General features: G+C 44.6%; 1 protein-coding gene across 1 annotated transcript in view; it reads left to right on the forward strand.

Annotated features, from left to right (window-relative positions):
• The window catches only part of deaf1 (DEAF1 transcription factor), a 93,147-nt gene that overhangs the window by 58,258 nt on the left and 10,889 nt on the right, over positions 1–24,000 (forward strand). The window contains exon 11 of the mRNA XM_084334447.1: positions 23,376–23,686. Coding sequence (XP_084190573.1) covers positions 23,376–23,686 — 311 coding nt within the window. The remainder of the gene's footprint in view (positions 1–23,375; positions 23,687–24,000) is intronic.

The following is a 24,000-nucleotide window of genomic DNA, read 5'->3' on the forward strand; positions in this document are numbered from 1 at the left end:
AGGTGTGCCTGGAAGTGGAAGCCCAAATATGGGCAGAGCCTAGCCATTGGGCCGTTACGTAGCGCCCAGTGGTGGCGTGGGGTTGCCACCACGACGTGTGTAATGAATCGTTTCCAGCAACAGTACATTCTCTATTATTCTTGTTTTATTAGGAGATTGCTGATATAAAGGAATATGTTATCTTAAATGATTTTATATGCACTGCCCCCCTGCAGCAGGAGGTGACCTTGAGAACCAAGTGTGCAGTCGTTCAGTATGAATACTACTAAATGAGATCTATCACCCTTAATACATTTATTCATGTCTATCATTCTCATGTATTGTATGGAAATCTTAAGCCTCTGTTCTGTGGCAACTGCCGGGCAGCTGTTGGTAAGAATCACAGGCAGACACCTCTGGATTCTGCTGACTAACTATAAGAGGAAACTGGTTACAGTAACTCACAAAATGTATGAATCAATCTATTGTTCCATTTATCTATTGTAAGAATGTATAGACAGACATCTACAAATATGTGTACTATTACAAAATGTGCCGTTTACTGTATTAAGACAGGCCATTGCTCATGTATATAAATGCACTGATTTGGCCCTCAGTATGTCCTTCACAACTGAACCACAGGTGACAAAAAACTGTAACCCTAGATCCTCGCTTTTCTTGTTTTCCCTTATTTCGTCGTATTGCATGCAGCTGAATGTGAAGAAGGCCAGGCCCCCAAAGAGTATACGATGTCACATGTTTGAGAGGTTCAGGACACACTCTCGCTGCGAGGCCCTGGCAGCTGTGATGTGTATTCTCTGTAATAATGTTTTTATTCACTCTGTAATAAATCTTTGAACCTTAGGCTGCGGTTAGACTGAGTTTCGTTTTCCAGGTCGCAACGTAGCCGGTAGGCGAGTCACACTTTCGTTTTGTCACCTGAGCACAGTGATGTAGTACACTGCCAAAGCAGTAGGTGGCAGTAGGTGGCGAACATGAAGGCAATTTTCAACCAATCAGAACTTGAATGTGCCAATACACTTCCTGCAAAGAAATGTCAACACGCCGCCATCTTTAAATGCCTCTGCTATTTAGCCAATGCAGCACTTATTTTTCAGCAAAGTGTAATAAAAGTGCAATAAACAAAACGGATACATTCACTGTGTGTTCTGCCTCTCATTTGTCGATGAAACAAAACTATCATCAACACAATTGACCACCAAGAGCGGAGTTTAATCTCATCGGCGCTAATTTTGTTAGCTTACATGCTAACACGATAGGAATATGCCATTATAACAGTATAGCATTGTGGCTAGAAGCTAACATTTAGCTCACGTTAACCAGCCAGCACCAAACTGATGATATCGGGAGCTATCAGTAGTTAGATAACATTAGAGACAACGCCTCGTGTATTAAACAAAAGTGAATAGATGACTGGGCCATTTTGTTTAATGCTTGTTAAGATTGAAAGAGGTATCTACTGCGCATGGGCGTTGAGCAACAACGGCTCCGCGCAGATTACACGACACGTTGTCGGCGAGTTTTTGGCGTTATTCCAAAACGGAAACACAATTTAGCGTTTTCAGTAGGGCCAAAACGTTTCCTGCCAAAACGGCATTTCTATCTAATAGGGACAGCAAACGTATTCAAAAAACGACCACAAAAACACTCGTCTAACCATGGCCTTACCGTCTCTTCAAGGTCAAATTAACTGAACCCGACAGATGTCACACTAATATGTCATGTTCTACAGTAGGACTTACTACTATAATACCTAATAAAATAAGTCATTAGGATAATATAAGCCTACTGTTGCTGGAACGATTAATTTTGCACGTATACAGTACGTGTGTGTGTGTGTGTGTGTGTGTGCATGCGCGCGCGCTGTGCGCAGCTGCCTCACTCACTAAGCCGTTTCTCCACTGGCACTAAGCAATAGAAATAAATACACCCAACAATAAATAATATAGAGAACAAGACGGTATATGGCATATTAATACAGTCTATTCCACTATACAGTAGCTATATCCGTGGCGATTGGGTTTAGTTATTATTTATTTATTTTTTCGGACATGGTTCGTTGAGTCATGATTATAAATGTAAAACATAATTGTTAATGATACAAATATTGTTGTATTTATTATCATTATAATTATTTAATTTCGCGGATGTCTGTAGAATCTAAGTGACCGCAATCCCCAATGACTTCTCCCAAATTAAGCCTTTAAAAACTTGCATGCACACCAATACATCCAGACAGGGGCGTAGCTGTAGATTCTGGGCCCCATGAAAGAATGTATTTGTAGGCCCCCAGTGAATGCGAGCGCGCGTAAGCGTGCTAGAGAATTTTTTTGTGGCCATTTATTTATTGATGAAAACGCATAATATGGTTTTTACCTATACATTCGGATCAGCAGTTCAGCAACTGCACTGTTGGTGGGTGAGCCTAGTAAAGGATGTCGCATTGCGTTCATTTTCAATGAATGGACCAATGCAATAGTCTACCAAAGCCCCCCCTCTCTCTCTATATATCTCACACACACACACTTCAGAAACAAACATAGTATCAATGAGAGCATCAATAATACACCCGAGTGATGTCTAGTAAAAAAAAAAAAAAAAAAAGAAATCTGGGCCCCCCCCCCCAGTGCTGGGCCCTTGGAATCATCCTAAACTCCCCCCCCCCCCAGCTACGCCCCTGCATCCAGACATAGTCGTATTTATTTGTATTATAATTATTGAATTCCACGGATGTCTGTAGAATCCAAGTGAACACAATCCCCAAGGACTTCTCCCAAATGAAGTCGTTAACAACACGGGTGCACAGCGGTCTGATGACTGCCCTTTTGAGTTCGTAAATCCTACCAAAATAATTTTACAAAACGAAGCAAAAAAAAGTTTCAAGTTTGGTTTTATTTGTCACGTATTAATATGTCACATATTATTATCACATAGTATATTATTTGTCACTAAGGTACATGTACATTACAGTGAAATGCTTGGTTTTGTATGAGCCCCCTGAGATTGTGCTTCATACAGTAAAAAAAAAAAAGGAAACAGAATAAAGACCAAACACTATAGAATATAGTTTGTATATATTAGTAAGTACAAACTAAAGTACAAAATGCAACAAAAATACAATGATTTCACAAGTACACATGCAAGTAACGTTACCCAAACAAACTATGCGTAGTCAAAAAAAATTATTAAACACACACACAACGGCAGCCAGATAGAGAAATAATCATCAGTTGTTCAATTCGGCCCAGTTTTGCTCATCGGACTGATCAATAAATGAATCACGATCACCAGCTGATATATTTGCTCAACGCACCGACACCAGGGCTCCAGACTGCAACTAATTTGATCACATCTGCCACCGTAAATCTGTCTGGTGCCACTAAAACAAAACAATTGGTCGCGCCATTGCGACCCAAGACATAATTTATGCCCAGAGATTTATCCCTGGAGTGGCTTTTGGAGTGAGTTTACATGGTGTGACAAAACATGAAACCACATGTACTGTGTTCATTATAAACAGTCTGGGCCTACTATTGCGGGCAATACCAAACTTAACTTGTGTCTGCAAAAGCTAATTCTAAACACGAGGAGACATTTACTATCCACACCAAAAGCCGCAAGCACTTACAATGCCGGGACACATGCATCACCGGCGCAGATGCCCCCCTCTCCACAGCGCCCCCTTTTGGCCAATGCGCTGAGAATCGTTCTGACTCTGGCCCCCAGGCTGTCTGACTGTCTCCTAGCAGGCATTATGGCTCTGGCCCCCAGGCTGTCTGACTGTCTCCTAGCAGGCATTATGGTTGTGGCCCCCAGGCTGTCTGACTGTCTCCTAGCAGGCATTATGGTTGTGGCCCCCAGGCTGTCTGACTGTCTCCTAGCAGGCATTATGGCTCTGGCCCCCAGGCTGTCTGACTGTCTCCTAGCAGGCATTATGGTTGTGGCCCCCAGGCTGTCTGACTGTCTCCTAGCAGGCATTATGGTTGTGGCCCCCAGGCTGTCTGACTGTCTCCTAGCAGGCATTATGGTTGTGGCCCCCAGGCTGTCTGACTGTCTCCTAGCAGGCATTATGGTTGTGGCCCCCAGGTTGTCTGGCTGTCTCCTAGCAGACATTATGCTCTGGCCCCCAGCCCCAGGCACTCTGGCTGTCTCCTAGCAGACATTATGCTCTGGCCCCCAGCCCCAGGCACTCTGGCTGTCTCCTAGCAGACATTATGCTCTGGCCCCCAGCCCCAGGCACTCTGGCTGTCTCCTAGCAGGCATTATGGTTGTGGCCCCCAGGCACTCTGGCTGTCTCCTAGCAGGCATTATGGTTGTGGCCCCCAGGTTGTCTGGCTGTCTCCTAGCAGACATTATGCTCTGGCCCCCAGCCCCAGGCACTCTGGCTCAGTCTCGCTGTCCCAACCTTCTAATCTCTGTCTCAGACCATCTTTTATGCAGAAGTTCCTCTCTAAAAGTAACCCATTATTCATTCCTGACCTTTTCGCACATGTAGCACATAGCGTGCCATTCTCCGTGGCAGACATATTGAAATATGTCGGACATGCAATACTGCGCTCGGTTTAGGCGAGATCCTCAGTAATATCATCTTGACTTGATATTTCTAAAACCTTATTGAGCAAAAGTTTACCTGTTTAACAAATTAAGACCACTTCATATTTGTTTCATACAGACTAAAGCATTGTGAGAAGCACACATTTCATGTAAATGTACGACTTTATTGCAGTCTCGCTCTCTCGGCGAGCACCTCCACACTGTCACTTTTTATAGGCACAGCTTCCAAACTCGCTCAAATCTTGAAGAGACAAAGGCCTTGTGTGTCTTGTCCTTGGTCAGGACTGAAATGGAAGAGGATGAAGATAACACAGATATCCATTTTATCCGCAACCCATACGTTTTCATTTAAATATCAGCGGGGAAAAGGCCATCTGTACGCAACATCGTTATGTAAGGATCATGGTTAGTCTATATTAATTAATACGCCCGCTTAAGATGTGGCCAACCGATCACAAGAGGAGGCAGAGATGATCATCATTCAATACAGGCAAACGTTTCATCTGTACAACGTCACTAAGGAGGACATGCCGTCCACTAAATCTAAGTCACAGATACTGCTCCAAAAGAAGAATGGGTTGAATGTAAACCCAACAGATGGCAATGATACGGCCTGTGTGCAATTTATCAGGGTTATTGGTTAAGTGTCTTGCTCAAAGACACTTCGAATCGGGAACCTCCGGATTACCAGACGATTACTCCTGAGCCACTGCCACCGATGTATCGTGCATCCCTATGAAATATGAATACAAAATAAAGGTTTGTTTAAATAGGTCCTTACCAAGCACGGCCATTCGTCAAATAGATTAACCGTTTCATGAGAACGTACTGCAAATAGTAATTTATACACAATAGCTAATTGGAAATGTGTGGTGATTGATGGGCAAAGCAGATCACCGGGATGTTTGGCAGAACTGTCCCTGGCAGCAGCAGTATCAGTGTTGGGTGTCCCTGGGAGCAGCAGTATCAGTGTTGGGTGTCCCTGGCAGCAGTATCAGTATTGGGTGTCCCTGGGAGCAGCAGTATCAGTGTTGGGTGTCCCTGGGAGCAGCAGTATCAGTGTTGGGTGTCCCTGGGAGCAACAGTATCAGTATTGGGTGTCCCTGGGAGCAGCAGTATCAGTGTTGGGTGTCCCTGGGAGCAGTATCAGTATTGGGTGTCCCTGGGAGCAGCAGTATCAGTGTTGGGTGTCCCTAGGAGTAGCAGTATCAGTATTGGGTGTCCCTGGGAGCAGCAGTATCAGTATTGGGTGTCCCTGGGAGAAGTATCAGTGTTGGGTGTCCCTGCGAGCAGTATCAGTGTTGGGTGTCCCTAGGAGTAGCAGTATCAGTATTGGGTGTCCCTGGGAGCAGCATTGGGTGTCCCTGGCAGCAGTATCAGTGTTGGGTGTCCCTGGGAGCAGTATCAGTATTGGGTGTCCCTGGCAGCAGTATCAGTATTGGGTGTCCCTGGGAGCAGCAGTATCAGTATTGGGTGTCCCTGGCAGCAGTATCAGTATTGGGTGTCCCTGGGAGCAGCAGTATCAGTGTTGGGTGTCCCTGGCAGCAGCAGTATCAGTGTTGGGTGTCCCTGGGAGCAGCAGTATCAGTGTTGGGTGTCCCTGGGAGCAGCAGTATCAGTGTTGGGTGTCCCTGGGAGCAGCAGTATCAGTGTTGGGTGTCCCTGGGAGCAGCAGTATCAGTGTTGGGTGTCCCTGGCAGCAGTATCAGTATTGGGTGTCCCTGGGAGCAGCAGTATCAGTGTTGGGTGTCCCTGGGAGCAGCAGTATCAGTGTTGGGTGTCCCTGGCAGCAGTATCAGTGTTGGGTGTCCCTGGCAGCAGTATCAGTGTTGGGTGTCCCTGGGAGCAGCAGTATCAGTGTTGGGTGTCCCTGGCAGCAGTATCAGTATTGGGTGTCCCTGGGAGCAGCAGTATCAGTGTTGGGTGTCCCTGGGAGCAGCAGTATCAGTGTTGGGTGTCCCTGGCAGCAGCAGTATCAGTGTTGGGTGTCCCTGGGAGAAACACAATTAGCTCCGTGTCCATCAACTGGACAGTGAGTCATCGCCTCGCTGTTCTCAGGGACGCCGTGCACTTCATCTGGAGGGCTGCCCAGTGTCAGTGAGTGAGTGAGTGTCCCTGTGGAGTGCCCCCACACACACACACACACACACACACACACACGCACACACACACTTATACACACACACATACACACACACGACACACACATACAAACACACACACACACAGAGTCTCCATTGCGGGCATATATCATGCACCGTGTGTGGCAGTGCACACTGACTGTGTTAATCGGGTCATGTGACCTCACGGTGATGATGATAATAATAATAATACACTTTATTTATATATCACCTGTCATAGAAGAATTGCAGCCCCATAAATGGACTTAAAATGAGCATAAAATAGACAGAATAAAAGCAATGCAGAGAATGAGAAAAAGGGTAAAAGCGATGCATTTAATAACAATACACAATATTATTGTGTTGTTAAACTTGCGCAGATTAAAACCCGCCCAATTGTCAGTCGTCGACGAAATACACTTCTTACTCCAGGTGTCCTTTACTCCAGGGCCCTCATTCATCAACGTGTCTTACGCACAGATTTGTGCTTAAAGGGGAACTCCACTTTTTTTGGAAATTAGCTTATTTAACATCTTCCCTGGAGTTAGACAAGAAGATGCATACCTTTTTTGTCTCTGTGCGTGCATTTTAGCTTTGGGAATAGACGCTCCGTTAGCATAGCTTAGCTTCATCACTGGAAGTGAGGCAGGACAGTAGCCTTACAGTGCCTTACAGTGTATTGCAAGGTCTGACATTGACCAAACTTGATATGCATGACCTTGGTGGGCTCTAGGTCAACTCCTGAAAAGGGGGTCAATGTCAGACCTTGCAATCAAAAGTTAGGGGGCGCACTGAAATGATGGCAAGGGTTATTAGCCCCCTAACTTTTGATTGCAAAGTCTGACATTGACCCCCTTTTCAGGAGTTGACCTAGAGCCCACCAAGGTCATGCATATCAAGTTTGGTCAATGTCAGACCTTGCAATACACTGTAAGGCACTGTAAGGCTACTGTCCTGCCTCACTTCCAGTGATGAAGCTAAGCTATGCTAACGGAGCGTCTATTCCCAAAGCTAAAATGCACGCACAGAGACAAAAAAGGTATGCATCTTCTTGTCTAACTCCAGGGAAGATGTTAAATAAGCTAATTTCCAAAAAAAGTGGAGTTCCCCTTTAACCTGTGCGTACGATCATTTCTAAGCAAAGAGTGGGATTCATCAATTTCAACTTGAACTTGACTCCGTGCTTACGTGTACGCACAGGTCGGAGCACACTTAGCTGACGCCCAGTGGTAGAATATCGTTACTACGCATAAGCGCTCCTCAGTTCTGCATTAGTTTCAAGGCGGAAATAAAGACACTGGCGCGTGTTCTGTATGACCCCCGTAATCCATTATAGTTCATTGTGAAATAGCAACAGTAGTGTAATTATGGTCAAAACCCTATAAATAGCATTTGGAATAATAGATCTTTCTCTCAGAATGAATGCAGCATGGTTTATATAGCGTTATCGGAATTAACTCCGCGTAGCTCAACTCGTTATTATTTTGCGCACAGACCGCAGAAACACGGGAACGTTTTGATTATATTTAAAAGGCTTTACGTTAAACGAAACAAGTGGAATTTCGAAGCTGTAAGCAGAATACAAGTCATATGAACACCCACGATATAGTGTTCTTCCCCCTTTTTACTGTATAAGAAAGAATAAAAAAACGCATTGCAATGACACCAGGGTGTATGTGTATTACAAAACCCTTGCAATAATGTGTCTTAAATGAATGAAAAGCATACATGCTCTGGACACAGAGCATATTGTGTGGGTGATATGACTTGTATTATGCTTACAGAATTCCACGTATTTAGTTTTACAATGTCAAAGCCTTTTAATGTAAATCAAAACGTTCCCGTATTTCTGCAATCTATGTGCAAAATAATAACGGGTTGAGTTCTAACAAAGAACATATTACATGCTGGTATGCTGATAGAGTAAACTATTATATGAATATGATATGATATAAGGTATACACTGGTCCGTCGCATACACTGGTATGCGCAAGTTACTGTTGCATAATGTAGGCTATGGCTGCTATTATATGTAATTCATATAGGCTACCTAATAGTATATGATTTTTAGAGGGATCTATTTTGTTGTCGGTAATACCGACAACAAAATAGATGCCTCTAAAAATCATATAGCCAATCGAACACAACTAATAAAGGCATTCATATTACAGCACGGTTATAATGACACACAACCAACGCCAAACAGTGGTCAACGAACGGTCTTTATTAGTATTTTGAGCTGTCCAGGCAGAATTGCAGCAATGGTCTTAGGGAGCCGTTGATATCTGACATCACCGTTTACAAGTCCGCCTTTTATTTATCCCATAACACGCGTTGTGTCTTCTTGGTTCGACAGCAGTGAACAATCTCCGTGAAGTTTCTCAGAGTTCCGCTCGGGTCAGTCCATTATTTCACATCCCATGGGGGGTGTTTCATCACTTTCATGACCATATATGGATAATCATGCACGAGCATTGACGGTAGAACAAAGTCGGTATTTATCAACACGGAGGAGCATAGGACCTGTGTACGCACGGTTGATGAATCCCAATATTTCTGTGCGTGCACTGATTCTAAATTCTGTGCTTACGTGTGGAAATAGAACATTTTCTACGACACGTTGATGAATGAGGGCCCAGGTGTCTAATGCTATAGCTCAGGACATAACATAACTCACAGGCTTGTGTCTGGTGGGTCCTCAGATGACAGGAATATTTATGTTCTTATTATCCTCTGTCACACAAGATTGGTTTATTGTGAGGAATGTAAAAAAAATTCCTCAAGTGTGAATTTCCTGATGTCACTATACTTGCGAGGACTTTTGGAACTCACAACTCTAGTTCTAGCTGGATGTTTGTATAGTAGACTATGCAGCACCCCTAGTGTGTTTATTTCCCTGAATGGGATAGATGTCATTCTGAATAACTGAGGATAGCTTTCTCCATCTCTCTCTTAAATTGTAGGCTCTAGATTCACCGCTTCCTTGTTAGTGTTATATTACTGGTCGTTAACACATTAATTGCCAATCACAAGTTTACTCATTATAATTGGCTGCCATGCATTGAGTGCCAACAACGAGTAAACTCGTTTTTATGATCGTTATTTCTTTTATTCGCTATTGGCATTCATAATTCATCCAGGAAGCCTCCGGTATCCAGCTGGACCCTGTCTGATATTGCAACGCCTCAATACCGCCGCCTGGTGTATTTCGGGCGAGTTACACTCCACTCTAAACCGGAAGTGGCGCTCTGTGCATCGGGGGAAAAGCTCCGCCAGAGATATCTTGTAACGTGGATCAATATACACACCTCGAGTGCATGGGATCGCTTTCGAGACGCAAGAATCAATAATGCTTTCGGCGTTTATTGCGTCATACAAACGGAAAATGGATCTAGCAGATCAACATCAAATAATTGAAAAAAAAAATCTCCAGACGCATCGGCCAGAGGTAAGAGGAATCTAACGTTATTTCCAGCTCGATTGTCCATTTATTTCATTGCAATCCATCTGATCAACTTATGGTGTCTTACTAAAGAAAGCCGTTACTGACAATCAAGGAATCATAAACGACCCCCCCCCCCTTTCCTTCACGCATGATGGAGCATAATGTATAGCGATCATATGCATTTGAAATTTTTAATATAGCGTGTATAGGGACGAAACGCCAATCGATTATGTATAATACGCGACACGGCCTATAACGCACGTTCTAGGAATTACTGCTATACACTCTAAAAACATACTTATATTATCGACGGTACTAACATGACAATGTATGAATGGAAAAATATAACGTTCCCACATCCGGAACGATAGATACCCGATGTTGAATGGGCCATAGTAATGTCGATATAGCTATAATATTTAAAAGGTTATAGCCCTGCAAAGAAGGTGAGCCACTCCATAGGGTTACAGCACTGGCAGAGAGTGGTAAAGATGGGCATACTGCGTGGCACCCAATGTGTTAACGGCCGACATCACTGGTTTTCTAAGGTGTATCGTTGGGAACTACACAACTTCACACTTAATACACTTAACACTTAATACATCCACCGCCGGAAACGCTTTAAAACGCTATTGCCCGTTATTGACCGCCAGACCACGCTGTACAGCGATATTGAGATCAATATTTAATTTTTTCGCCATGGCATTCATAATTCATATATACACCTCCGGCGCTGCAGCTGGACCCTACGGCTCAATACAACGATGGCTCAATACCGCCGCCTGGTGGATGGTCGGGCGAGTTACACTGGTAAACAGGATATGGCTGCTGTGCGTCGATTAAATTCATCCGGCCGTCAGATATTGTCGCAAGGCTCCTGACAGACACTATAGTACATATCGATCGCTTTATAAACGTAATAATCGATATGATTTCGGCGTTTATTGCGACATACAAACCGGAAATGGACCTAGGCGATCGACGTCCTATACCTGGGATCTTTCACCGCCAGTCTCATTGACGCACGGTAAGAGGACACTAACGTTACTTTCAGCTTGATTGTTAATTCTTTTCACTGCAAACCGATCTGATCAATATTTTTTTTTTGATCAAATTTTTTTTATTGACATTCTCACGAAACAAGACAACACATTAACCACAATCACAATACGTAGAACTTCACAAGAAAATAACAAAAACAATAATAATAATACAGACTAACAATTATACAGACAAGAGAAAAGAAACCAGAGTTCAACCTACTAAATTAATTCCAAGGGGTACTATCTAATAAATGGTCTTTCCCAGTGATCAGCCCCGATTCCCGGCCGTGTGACCCCATATTAATAAAACGTACATCTCCAACCCACCACAAGGACCATTTTTTGGGGGGAACACGACCTGAAAGCAGAGCAATGAACCTTCATGAAAAAACAAAAACCTGTAGAGGTGTTCCATAGACTCACAGAGACCGTGTAAAAGTGGCCAAACAGTGAAGAAATAGTTAAATAGCTGCCCCCCCATAATATCCCCAGCTAAACTCAAGATGACAAGACAAGGGACAAGACAGACAAAAACATTTCCTCCTCCCCCTCCCAAGAGACCGCCGGACTCACCCGAACACGCACCCCAACCCCGCTCAGCCGCACACTGCGGTCTTTACCTTCTCAGCTGCTGCGAACCACAGGTCAATTCCAGCCTGCCCCACCCCAATCACCCGGGCTGTGGATATCTCAAGATAAATCACATCCAATAGAGTTAGGGACCAGTTAATCATTGTAAGCTTCTCAGGCTCCTTCCATCTCATTGCTATTAGCTTCTTCGCTGCTGTGACGCCCGCTAGGACAACCCTTTTCAGTTGTACGGACGCGGGTAGTGTCGTTATATCGTTCAGGAGTAGCGTAACAGCTGTGAATGGGATAGTTAAGCCACACAGATCTGAAAGTTTGTCCGTTATTGACCTCCAGAAGCGGGCCACTGGTGGGCAATCCCAATACATATGCATATAAGTGCCAGTGGCCTTTTGAGAGCACAAAGTGCACCGAGAGTCGGTTATCAGTCCCATAGCAAATAGCTTCCTAGGTGTAAGATAGGTCCTATGAATATAATTAAAATTAATTTGCTGGTGATTGGGGTTGCGGGAAGATAATGCCACATTTGCCCAAATATCATCCCAGTCAAACTCGGGGTCCAACTCCGGGATATCCACACGCCAGATTGTATCCAATGATACATTTTTATACGTGGATTGAATTAAGAGCGTATAAAAGTCGGAGACAAACCCTCTGGATGTCGACCTGTCCACTATGAGCCTGAGGAAGGGGTGTGGGTGCAAGGCTTGAGCCCACGGTACGCCATGCGCCCTCAGTGCTGACCTTAGTTGAAGGTAAAGAAAGAAGGACTCGCCGGGAAGATCATAAAATTCTCTTAAGTCCTGAAACGCACGGAGGCCGTTCTTATCATAAATATCCTCCAGAGTATGCACTCCCCTCCTTTGCCATTGAGGAATATTAACCGGCTTGTGTCCAACAAGTAATTGCTGGTTATTAAAAATTGGAGAGTCCAGGTGCCAAGGGCATTTAACCCCACACGACCTCTGTACATTACGCCACGTTTGGATCACGTGAGTTATGATCGGTCCATACCTCAGCCGGCATTTCGCAATAGAGACAGTGGAGTACACTACATCCTGCAATCTTAGCGGAGACACCGCCGCCGCTTCTAAGGAGCGCCACGATACAGCCTCTACAGGGTCTAGCCAGCACATCAGAGGTCTCAGTGAAAAGGACCAGAAATAAAGTTTAAAATCAGGGATTGCGAGGCCCCCATCTTGTTTCCTACGTTGAGTAGTAGCCCTTTTGATTCTCGGGCGTTTGTTATTCCAGACAAACTTAGATACCATCGATTGTACCTTGCGCCAGTGGTCTATTGGAGGGGGCAGGGGGAGCATTGAGCTAATAAAATTTATCCTAGGCAGGATGTTCATTTTGATTATGGAAGCCCGGGCTTGTAAGGAGTTAGGAAGGGACGACCACCTGTCTAGATCCTGGCGTATTTTATCATAAGTACCCGTGAAGTTGTACTTAGTAGTTTGGTTCAGCGTGGGGAATATCTCTATGCCCAAGTATTTAAAATGTTCTACTATGGGGATATCAGCTGGTAGTCGTACCGCCTTGGCCAGTTCATTAAGAGGTAGGCAGGCTGATTTGTTCCAGTTAATCTTAAAACCTGATAATTTACCAAAGTCGTCGATTATCCTCAATAATTTTGTGGCCGACCGGGAGGGGTCGCCCATGAAAATCAGCAGGTCATCCGCATAGAGAGCAATTTTGTGTGGAGTATTGTTGACCATTATGGGGACGATGTCCTCCGATTGCCTAATAAATTGGGCCAAAGGTTCGAGGGAAAGCGCGAACAGTCCCGGGCTCAGAGGGCAACCCTGTCTAGAAGATCTGGAGACTGGAAAGAGTGTGGAACAGTTTTTGCCTGTCAGTATCATCGCAGACGGCGAGGCATACAGGACTTTAATCATATGAATAAAACTCTTTCCCAGACCCATGACCTCAAGTACCTTCCACAGGTATGACCACTCAAGTCTGTCAAACGCCTTCATGGCATCCAAAGACAGAACTGTGGATGGAGTTGTATTGTCTTTACTGTTATCGATTACATGCAACAGCCTCCTAAGATTATCTGCAGCCAGACGCCCCGGGATAAAACCAGTTTGATCGCAGTGTACCAATACAGACATAAATCTCTGCAGGCGACGGGCCAGCACCTTGGCAAACACCTTTAAATCGGCCCCGAGAAGACTCAAGGGTCTATAGCTACCACAATCATTGGGATCTTTGTCCTTTTTGAGAAGTAAAGAAATCAACGCCATATTGACATCTCTTGAGAACTCCCCTTGTTCGATAGCGTAATTGATCATATCGAGCATCAATGGGCCCAGTTGGTCCCAGAAAGCTAAATACACTTCGGGTGGAATACCATCCCAGCCTGGCGCCTTACCCCTCTGCATTTCAACAATAGTCTCCCTCAATTCTACGAGAGTAATCGGTCTCCCCAGTTCCTTGGCCTCTTCCTCAGAAATGTGGGGTATCTCAAGCCCGCCAATGAACGATTCAAATCTAGAGTCATCCAGATTACCCTCTGAGCTATATAACTGTGAGTAAAACTCTTTAAAAGTGTCATTGATCTTTTTCGAATCAGTAGTGACTGCACCCTGGCTCGTCCTAATCGAGGGGATATCCGAGAAATGATCATTTGAGCGTATTTTCATTGCCAATAGATGGCTAGGTCTGGAGCCGTGAAAATAGTAATTTTGTCTTGTCCTATGTATCAAAAACTCAGACTGTTGTTTAAGTATGGAGTTTATTTCTTTTTTGACTATCTTACGTTGTGTGTTTAGTCGTTCATTATAGTCAGTTTGCAAGGATGCGTATAGGTCCGCATATAATGATTCCAGTCCTTCTAGCTTTTTTGACCGGGATTTTCGCAAATTGGAGGCAAATAGTGTGACATGACCCCTGATGAATCCTTTCAATGCGTTCCACAGGACCCTAGGGTCTTCTACTGTGCCAACGTTGATCTGCAAAAATTCAGCTAGTTTACTCCTGAACTCAGAACAGAAGTCATCGTTCTTTAGCAAGGTCGAATTAAAACGCCATCTGGGAGCTCTTGCGGAGAGCCTGCCAAAGGTTGCCGTAAGGAAAATCCCCTTGTGGTCTGAGAGAGCCAAGGGAACCAATGAGACATCGAAACTATCAAACATATTAGGGGACGCGAATGCATAGTCAATTCGAGAGAAGCTTTTGTGTCTGGCTGACAGGTGAGAGTAATCTTTGAGGGTGGGGTTGCATAAGCGCCAGAGGTCTGTGAGCCCCGTGTCTTTGGCCCACATCCTGAGGGCCTTAGAGGCCCGTTTCTGGTCGCTCGTTTCAGAGGGCCCGGACCTATCCATCTCCGCATCCCAGCACGCATTAAAATCGCCACCCACAATGAGAGCGTATCCATTAAGTTCCAACATATTCTTCGTGATTGTATTATAGAACGCTGAATCAAATGTGTTAGGAGCATACAATGCTATTATAGCCATCTTCCTATGCAAGAATTCAACTTTTGCTATAGTAATCCTTCCCTCCGTGTCCGACCATACATCCAAGATTTTGATATCAAGGTTACGTCTTGTAACTATGACTACTCCTTTCGTCTTATCATCGGCTGAGGATGAGGAGATAACGTGATATTGCCGATTTGCCAGTCTTGACACGTCACCTACCATTAAATGCGTCTCACTAAGGAGAGCAAGGTCAATATTTCTCCTCTTCAATAGCCAAAGGACACTGGCACGCTTGTGTGGGGCGTTAAGCCCTCCTGCGTTCCAAATTAAAATATTCAATTTAGCCATGGTTGAGCTTGTATAAGTGCGTAGAGAACATACCCGTGCAGCCAGGCTGAGTACAGAGGTGCCGATCCCGGCGGGCCCGGACGGTCAATCCCAGGAGTTCAGAGGAGGAACACTTACACATATATAAGACAACAGTACATAGAACACATAAAAATACCACCCCAGCTACAACCCCCCCTCCTTCTACTCTAAACCCTAACCCACCCGTCCTACTATAAGTTCCCCTATACCCACTCTCCAATCCCCACCCTATGCCCCATCCACTGAGGATGGTCATCTTCCTATCACTTCCCACTAGAGACATGGATCAATAAGACGCTCCCCACTCCCACCCCCCTCTAGATAAACCCCTGAGTAAACCCCCACTAGTCCAATAAACACAAATAATAATAAAATAAAATTCAATAAAGATATCGGTCGAAACCCACCTGAGCCCTGGCCCCAACATGAGACAACCATAATGGTAAAAATAGCCATTATTAAATAATAACTCTGCATCAACCTGCAGCCCTCTATTTCCGAATCTGCGCTTCAACATCACATTGTTATAGCCCAAAAGGGTATAGTAAAATTCAAAACAAAATTAAATTAAAGCATCCCAGCCGATAGTCTAAGGCAGGTTCGGGTCACAGGTTAATTGTGCAAAATTGTGTGAACAGTGTCAATTAAACAATGACAAAAAAAAGGAGGAAGGGAAAAAAAGGTTATGGTCAAAGTGCACCCCTTTAGTCCCTCTGATCAGGCACAACGGCTGAAATGACTTAACCTATGTAAGAATAGAATTAAACACAATCATTCATTAATCAATCCGGGGATGGTAATAGGCAACACCTGACACCACCTGTCATCATACATTGTTTCAATAAAGATATCGGTCGGAGCAGTTAGTCCAAGGTAGGATCGAATCACAGTTAAATTGCTCATTCAAATGCCATTAAAACAGCGACACTAATTATTATATAATTATTCAGCATCAACCCTGTAACCAACTACCTTGGAGTCTGCATATTAATGTCGCAACGTTATAGCATAAGTGGATCACGGAAAATTCAAAACACATTTAAGGCAGATTAGCAGTTAGTCCAAGGTAGAATCGGATCAAATTTAAATCGCGTATACGGATGACATAAAAACAGCGACAGTAAGAAAGAAAAAAAAGGGGAAGGAAAAGAGGGTAATGGCTATAGTGCAAGCCATATAATACATTGTTTCAATAAAGATATCGGTCGGAGCAGTTAGTCCAAGGTAGGATCGGATCACAGTTAAATTGCTCATTCAAATGCCATTAAAACAGCGACAATAATTATATAATTACTCAGCATCAACCTGTAACCATCTACCTTGGAGTCTGCATATTAAGGTATCAACATTATAGCATAAGTGGCTCACGGAGAATTCAAAACAAAATTAAGGCGAGTCAGCAGTTAGTCCAAGGTAGAACCGGATCACATTTAAATCGCGCATATAGATGGCATAAAAACAGCGACAATAGGAAAGAAAAAAGAAAGGAAAAGAGGGTAATGGCTAGAGTGCAAGCCATATAACCATATAGCCATGAAGTGCAAGCCATACCCGACCCAACCTGTTATCAAGTATTGTATATGCATATTCAACCGACCTTGGCATCTACTTTGGATCACCAAAGCTCAAAACAACCTGGATATAAAAATAAAAAAGCATACCAGAAGTTAGTTAGGGACTCGGTCACTCTTGAACTGTGCAAACCAATGTCCCTTTGAACAGCAACAGCAACCAAAATACGTAAATATTAACGGGTCTCGAATGTCTCAGCGCAGACCATAGTCGAAGCCCGCTGGCTAGCCCGAGGCTAGCGCGTAAGCTAGTGACGAATCCGGATAGCACGTTAGCCTACTATGTACATTGTTCAGCTAGCTCGTTAGCTTCCAAAGAGGCGATACACAAGTACGACCATGAGGTCAGCTTTAGCAAGTAACAGAAGTCATTGGGAAGCCCCGCTAGTTGGATGGGCAGAGGACAGTTAGCATGTCTGGGCATGACAGCAAGTGTTTGTGAATAGTCGACCTAATCAATGTATATAGGCCCAAACCGCCAAGTCACTCACCCTCCATAGATATCAAGCAACAGACTCGGGTGTCTCCGCGAGATACTCCTTCGCTCTAGCCAACGACCAAAACAAACGCTGACCACCGACCTTCTCCAACACAGATAATTTCGCGGGAGCGAATAACGTGGGCCTCAGGCCTAGTTTCCATAGCTTAGTCAGGACCACCTTGTACTCGGCTCTCTGAGCTTGAACCTCCGGTGTAAAGTCCTCGAAAATGGCCACTTTGTGATCGCCAAGCCTCAGAGTACCCCTTCTGGTACGAGCCGACCGCATGATGATTTCTCTCTGTTGGAGTCTGTTCAGCTTGACTATGATGGGCCTCGGTTCTTTGTTCACGCCGGGAGAAAACCTGCCCGCTCTGTAGGCCGACTCACAGATAGGAGGCATAGGGAGGACGTCTGTCCCTAGTATCTTCTGCAGCAGTTCGGGCACGGTCTCAGAGAGACGGCCTTCACCGCTGGTCTCCGGTACTCCAACAATCCTGACGTTGTGGCGTCTATCCCGGGACTGCATCTCCTCCATCGCCGACTGTAGTTTGTTGACTTCAGCCTGCCTAGCCAGCAGGGAGGATTCAAGACCCGCCATCTTCTCACACTGTGATGATACCTCCGTCGTTAGCATGGCTAGTTCGTTAGCATTAGCCGATGAGGCAGCGTGAATCGTCTCCATCTTGTCTGTCAGCGGGACTACCGCCAGCCGTATTTCTTCTGATATCTCACGACGGAGGCTGATACAGAAATCCGCCAACACTTTCTTCTGTGCTTCAGCGATGCGTGCCTCAGAGTCTGCGTGTACTTTCTTCTGTGCTTCAGCGATGCGTGTCTCAGAGTCTGCGTGTAGCTTGGTCATGACCAAGAGCACAGCTTCGCTTAACTCCCCGACAGCGGGAGACGGTGCGGCCATGCTCGGCGGTGCCGGTGTCGTGCCTAATTCTTTCATGGCTCTGGTTTCCACCCCCGCCATCGTAGAAAGTCGAAAAAAGTTGATGAATGTATACTAAACACGACGACCTAGCAAACAGATAAAAACCAAATAAAAATAAAATAAAGACTAATGGGGAGAAACGTATATTCAGCACGGTAGAAGGGAGCTCATGTGAAACACGTCTACTCCATGATCGCTCAGCTCCGCCCCCCCGATCTGATCAATATATCACCCATACTACATAAAGCATTTACTGATGATCACGGAATTATAAACGACCCCCCCCCCCTTTCATCCACGCATGATGACGCATAACGTATAGGATCATATACAGTTGAATTTTTTAATATAGCGTGTATCGGGAATAAACGGCAATTGATCATCTATATATATGCGTTTATGCCTATAACTCACGTTCTATGAATTACTGCAGAAAACGATAAAAACATACTTATATTCTAGAAGGTATTTTTGTATGAATCTATGAATGAAAAAGTATAACGTTCCTACATCTTGAACGATAGATAATCGATGTTGAATGGGCCATAGTAATGTCAATTTAGCAATACAATTTAAAAAGTTATAGCCCTGCAAAGAAGGTGAACATCTCCATAGGCTTAGAGTGGTGGCAGACTGGCTATATTGATGGATATAACCAGTGGCAGGGAATGTGTTAATAGATGGTATTTAAAACACATAAAAAGACATGGTATCTAAAGCACTTAATACATGGTATTTAAAGCACTTGATACATGGTATTTAAAGCACGTAATACATGGTAGATGGTATTTAAAACACTTAATACATGGTATCTAAAGCACTTAATACATGGTATTTAAAACACTTAATACATGGTATTTAAAGCACTTAATACATGGTATTTAAAACACTTAATACATGGTATCTAAAGCACTTAATACATGGTATTTAAAACACTTAATACATGGTATTTAAAGCACTTAATACATGGTATTTAAAGCACTTAATACATGGTATTTCCTTTTACCATGGTGACGATAGTTTGATATTGTAATTATTGTTATTATTTTTTGCTTATTCCATGTTATTTGTATGCGGTTGAGTGTACATGGTCCTCATTCCAAATGAAATGTTTTAGAAATCTGTCAAATTTAATCTAAGTGCTTGCTCTCATTTTGCTACCTTCATGGAGGACAGATAGGACTCCAGGGCAGACCATTAAGCCTTCATTTGCATTCAGTGTAACAGACCAGGTGAGATAAAAAACCCTCCTTGAGGAGGTCAAACGGAACAGGACATGATTAATACTCAGGAGATTACGTCACATAAGAGCCTTCGCCACGCGAAAGCCATTGGATTTGGTATTGGGAACCTTCAGCCAAGGAATCTACTTTTTCACACCTTGCTACCAAAAGGACCTAGCGTTTAACGTTTTAATCTAACGTTTTTAAGATTAAACTGGACTTTGAAGACGTCTTCATTCATTGCACACATTGACAATGTCGTCATGCAGTGACACACATGCGATGGGCAGCACACACAGGAATGACATTTCGTCTCTGTGCTTGACCCATCCCGTCGTCCTCCCCCCCCCCCCCCCCCCAAGGACAGCCGGGAGCAGACATGAGCGTGCTGCGTGGGCCCGCGCCCAGGGGACCAAATCCAATGTTAGCGATCTGTTCTGCATGTTTTTCCATTGGGTTTACCTCTGGAGGAGGAAACCCTTGCGAGCGACGAGGAGAACATGCAAACTCCACACAGAAAGGCCTGGGAGAGATACCCCACCTGGGTACCTGGCAATGCGGCGACCTGGTCCCCAAGCGGGAATCGAGAAAAAAAAATAATAAATAAAATCGAAATTAAAGATTTTTATGATTTATCTTTTATTTTTTTTACATATCTTTTCACATGTATGTGTACGATTATAACTGTTTGTTGGTTTCCTTAAACATATATACTAAAACATATAATTTCTAATATATATATATATATATATTCCCCCCCCCCCCCCCCCCCCTTTTCGAGTAATACACGATCAATCGAGTATAGCATGCGATCAATCGATCTGGATATTTCTTTAAAATGCCCATCCCTAAATCGAACCCTGGACCTTCTTTTTTTTTTTTTTTAACTTTGACCAGTCACCTGGTTCTTTTAGCGTTTATCGCTTTTTCTTCGCATTCATACTTGGTCAAGTTCGACCGACAGAAGCAGGCTGAAAGGGTTCAGATGGGGGGGGAAAGACACTCTGGGAAAGGCACGGCTGCCGTCCGGGATTCGAACGCGCTCAGCCCCAGATCCGCGCGAGCGTGGTTGTCCACGGCGCTGAAATAGCACTTGCGGTACGTGGTGAGCTACTGGAGCTCCCCTCCCTGGACCTTCTTACTGTGAGGCGACTCCACCGTGCCGCATGTGTGCACATCATGAACTCATATTGAAGGGTCTCATAGTCGGGATATGAACTTACTGTATCGCTGTACTGTACAACAAAAATGTAATAATACCAGGGCATCATCATCAGCACCAGGCTTCAGAAGCAGACTTGAGCTGTGTACAGTAAGTGGAAGTGTGTGCGAGCAGCCAGCCTCTCTGCCTCCAGGGCCTCAGATGATCCTCCACTGGGCTCTCCTACTGGACGAGGATAAATCACCGGCTGCCCTACTTTCCTTCGCTCCCTCTCTGTTTATCTCGAGGTCCCATGCGGTAAAAGGAACAGAAGTGAGGAGCAGTTGGTGGTACGAGGTTGGTGCCAGCCAAGTTTTAAAGGACGTCTGTTGTAGGGTTGACACAGATTCGGGGCGCCCCCCCACCTCCAGTTGTACCCAATTCCCCAACACTCACTGTATATTTACTACCAAATGTCATACTTCTCTATTCTTGGAAAATGTATATATGTTGTCCCTGACCCCCATTTTGCTCCAATTCAACCATCTGACCACATAATGTCTTACAATTGTGGACCCATTTGCATCCATAAATGAATAGTTTGGTAAATTATTAAATTAATGGAGATGAATGAATGTATAATGTATAAATATCTTTACATCACAATCATCACCACTTTTCAGGGCCTTGAGATTGAGTCTGTATCTCAATATAAGTATCTAGGATTCATAATTGACGATTCTCTTTCTTTTAAGCCTCACACTCAGCAAAACTGAAGTTGAAACTGGGTTTTTATTTTAGGAACGAAGGCTTGTTTCTCCTTCGAGGCTAAAAAGAGGCTGGTTGCTGCCGCTTTTATGTCTGTGCTGGACTATGGCGATGTTATATACATGCCGAAATGCCTACACTCACTGGATTCTGTCTACCATGGAGCGCTGAGATTCATCACACATTTTAAAGTCCTTACTCACCACTGTACTTTGTATTCTCGGGTGGGATGGTCTGCCCTCCCTGTCCACCCGCAGACTCAACCATGGGCATATCCTTATTTATAAGGCTATCCTTGAACTGCTGCCAACTTACCTACAGATGTACATTCTCCAAAAAAGTATGGGCAGTTATGGTCTTCGTTCCCAGGGCTTATTTTTACTAACTGTCCCTCGGGTCCGTACTGAACTGGGAAAAAGGGCGTTCAGATATGGAGCTCCCTCCACCTGGAATCAGCTACAAAACCACCTGAACTTGCATGAGCTGGTCTCACTGGTTGCTTTTAAAACCCTTCTAAGCGATATGGAATCCAGCACATCTGGCTGCAGATGTTTTGACTGACTAAATGGTTCTGTGAATTGTCCTTGTTTTTGTTTTAATTGCTATATGTTTGTTTTTTAAATAGTTTTCGTCTGTAAATGTGAAATTGTAACTGTGCTGCTGCCTTGTTTTTTATTGGATTCTATTATATGTTGTAACACTGTATTGCACATCGTTGCGGGCAAGACCACCCGCATTTCATTGTATACTTGTATGCCGTGACAATTAAAACTCTTGACTTGACTTGACTTGACCTATCTTGGCCAGGACGCTCTTGTGAAAGAGATTTTTTATCTCAATGAGACTTTTTCCTGGTTAAATAAAGGTTAAATAAAAAGAAAAAAAGAAAAAGTAACTTTATAGACTCTGTTCACTGTAACCATTTCATTGTAATTATTAGATTGAATGTACTATAAAATCCACATGGCAGTGTTTCCCATACATGGGTGGCCTGCCCAGGTAGATTAAGAGAAAATCTGAATTCCATATCTGTTCTCAATCAAGACAATTTCAAAAGCGCTTCGAGTCTGTGTAGGAATAAAAGCGCTACATAATGCAATGATCATTCATTCATTCACAATTGTCAGTTCATAATGCTCAGAGACCAATGCATCGCTAACCGTCCGTAGTGTGGTAGTGAAAGGGTTAACCTTCTGTAGTGTGGTAGTGAAAGGGTTAACCTTATGTAGTGTGGTAGTGAAAGGGTTAAGCCTTTGTCGTGTGGCAGTGAAAGGGTTAACCTTCTGTAGTGTGGTAGTGAAAGGGTTAACCTGTAGTGTGGTAGTGAAAGGGTTAAGCCTTTGTCATGTGGCAGTGAAAGGGTTAACCTTCTGTATTGTTGCAGTGAAAGGGTAAACCATTTGGTAGTGTGGTAGTGAAAGGGTTAAGCCAGGAGACCACACAGTCAGGCCGCTGCTGGATGTACTGTACCTCAATCACCCCTCCATCATGGAATTGAACCATTTTCTGAATACCGTTTTGTGGGGACTTAAGCTCTTCCCTCTGCTTGCCTCTCTCTCTCTCTCTCTCTCTCTCTCTCTCTCTCTCTCTCTCTCTCTCTCTCTCTCTCTCTCTCTCTCTCTCTCTCTCTCTCTCTCTCTCTCTCTCTCTCTCTCTCTCTCTCTCTCTCTCTCTCTCTCTCTCTCTCTCTCTCTCTCTCAGCAGTGCTGACCGCCCTCCCGGCGCTGGCCATGGCACCTCACCCGGTGGTGCAGGCCAAGGTGAGCTCCGTGAGCTCTCCGCCGCCTCCCTGCCTGGTCAATGGTCTGGAGGTGGGCTCCGTCGGGACGTTGACCCCGGTGGGCACCGCCGCCATGGGGCACGACAGCCAGAAGAACGCGTGGCTGTACCTGGAGGAGACGGCCAACACCCTGCTGGGCACCGTGCAGCAGCTCAAGGCCCTCATCGAGCAGGCCAAGCAGCAGGCCGCCCAGGCGGGACAGGACACCGGCCACGACAAGGGAGCCAGGAAGGAGGTGAGTGGCCTGGGGGTGTTGCGGTGTCGAGGGGGGGGCGACAGTGGCTCAGGAGAGGTAGAGCGCTTGACTGGTGATAGGGAAGGTTCCCGCTTCGATTCCCGCTTCGATTCCCGCTCCTCCCGGACGGTGAGTCGAAGTGTCCTTGAGCAAGACTCTTATCCCCCCCTAATTGCTCCCGATGGACAGGTTGCGTGAATATTTTCCCTAAGCGGGTTGTACTTCCGCGTTCGGTTTGCGCGATCTGACGCTTCTGGTCATGTGACATGTGCGCCAATCGTGTGACGCCTATAGTTCTGCCACCGGTTAAGCTT

The sequence above is a fragment of the Notolepis coatsorum genome (genome assembly GCF_963971535.1).
Source record: "Notolepis coatsorum genome assembly, chromosome: 18".
Classification (NCBI taxonomy): Eukaryota; Metazoa; Chordata; class Actinopteri; order Aulopiformes; family Paralepididae; genus Notolepis; species Notolepis coatsorum.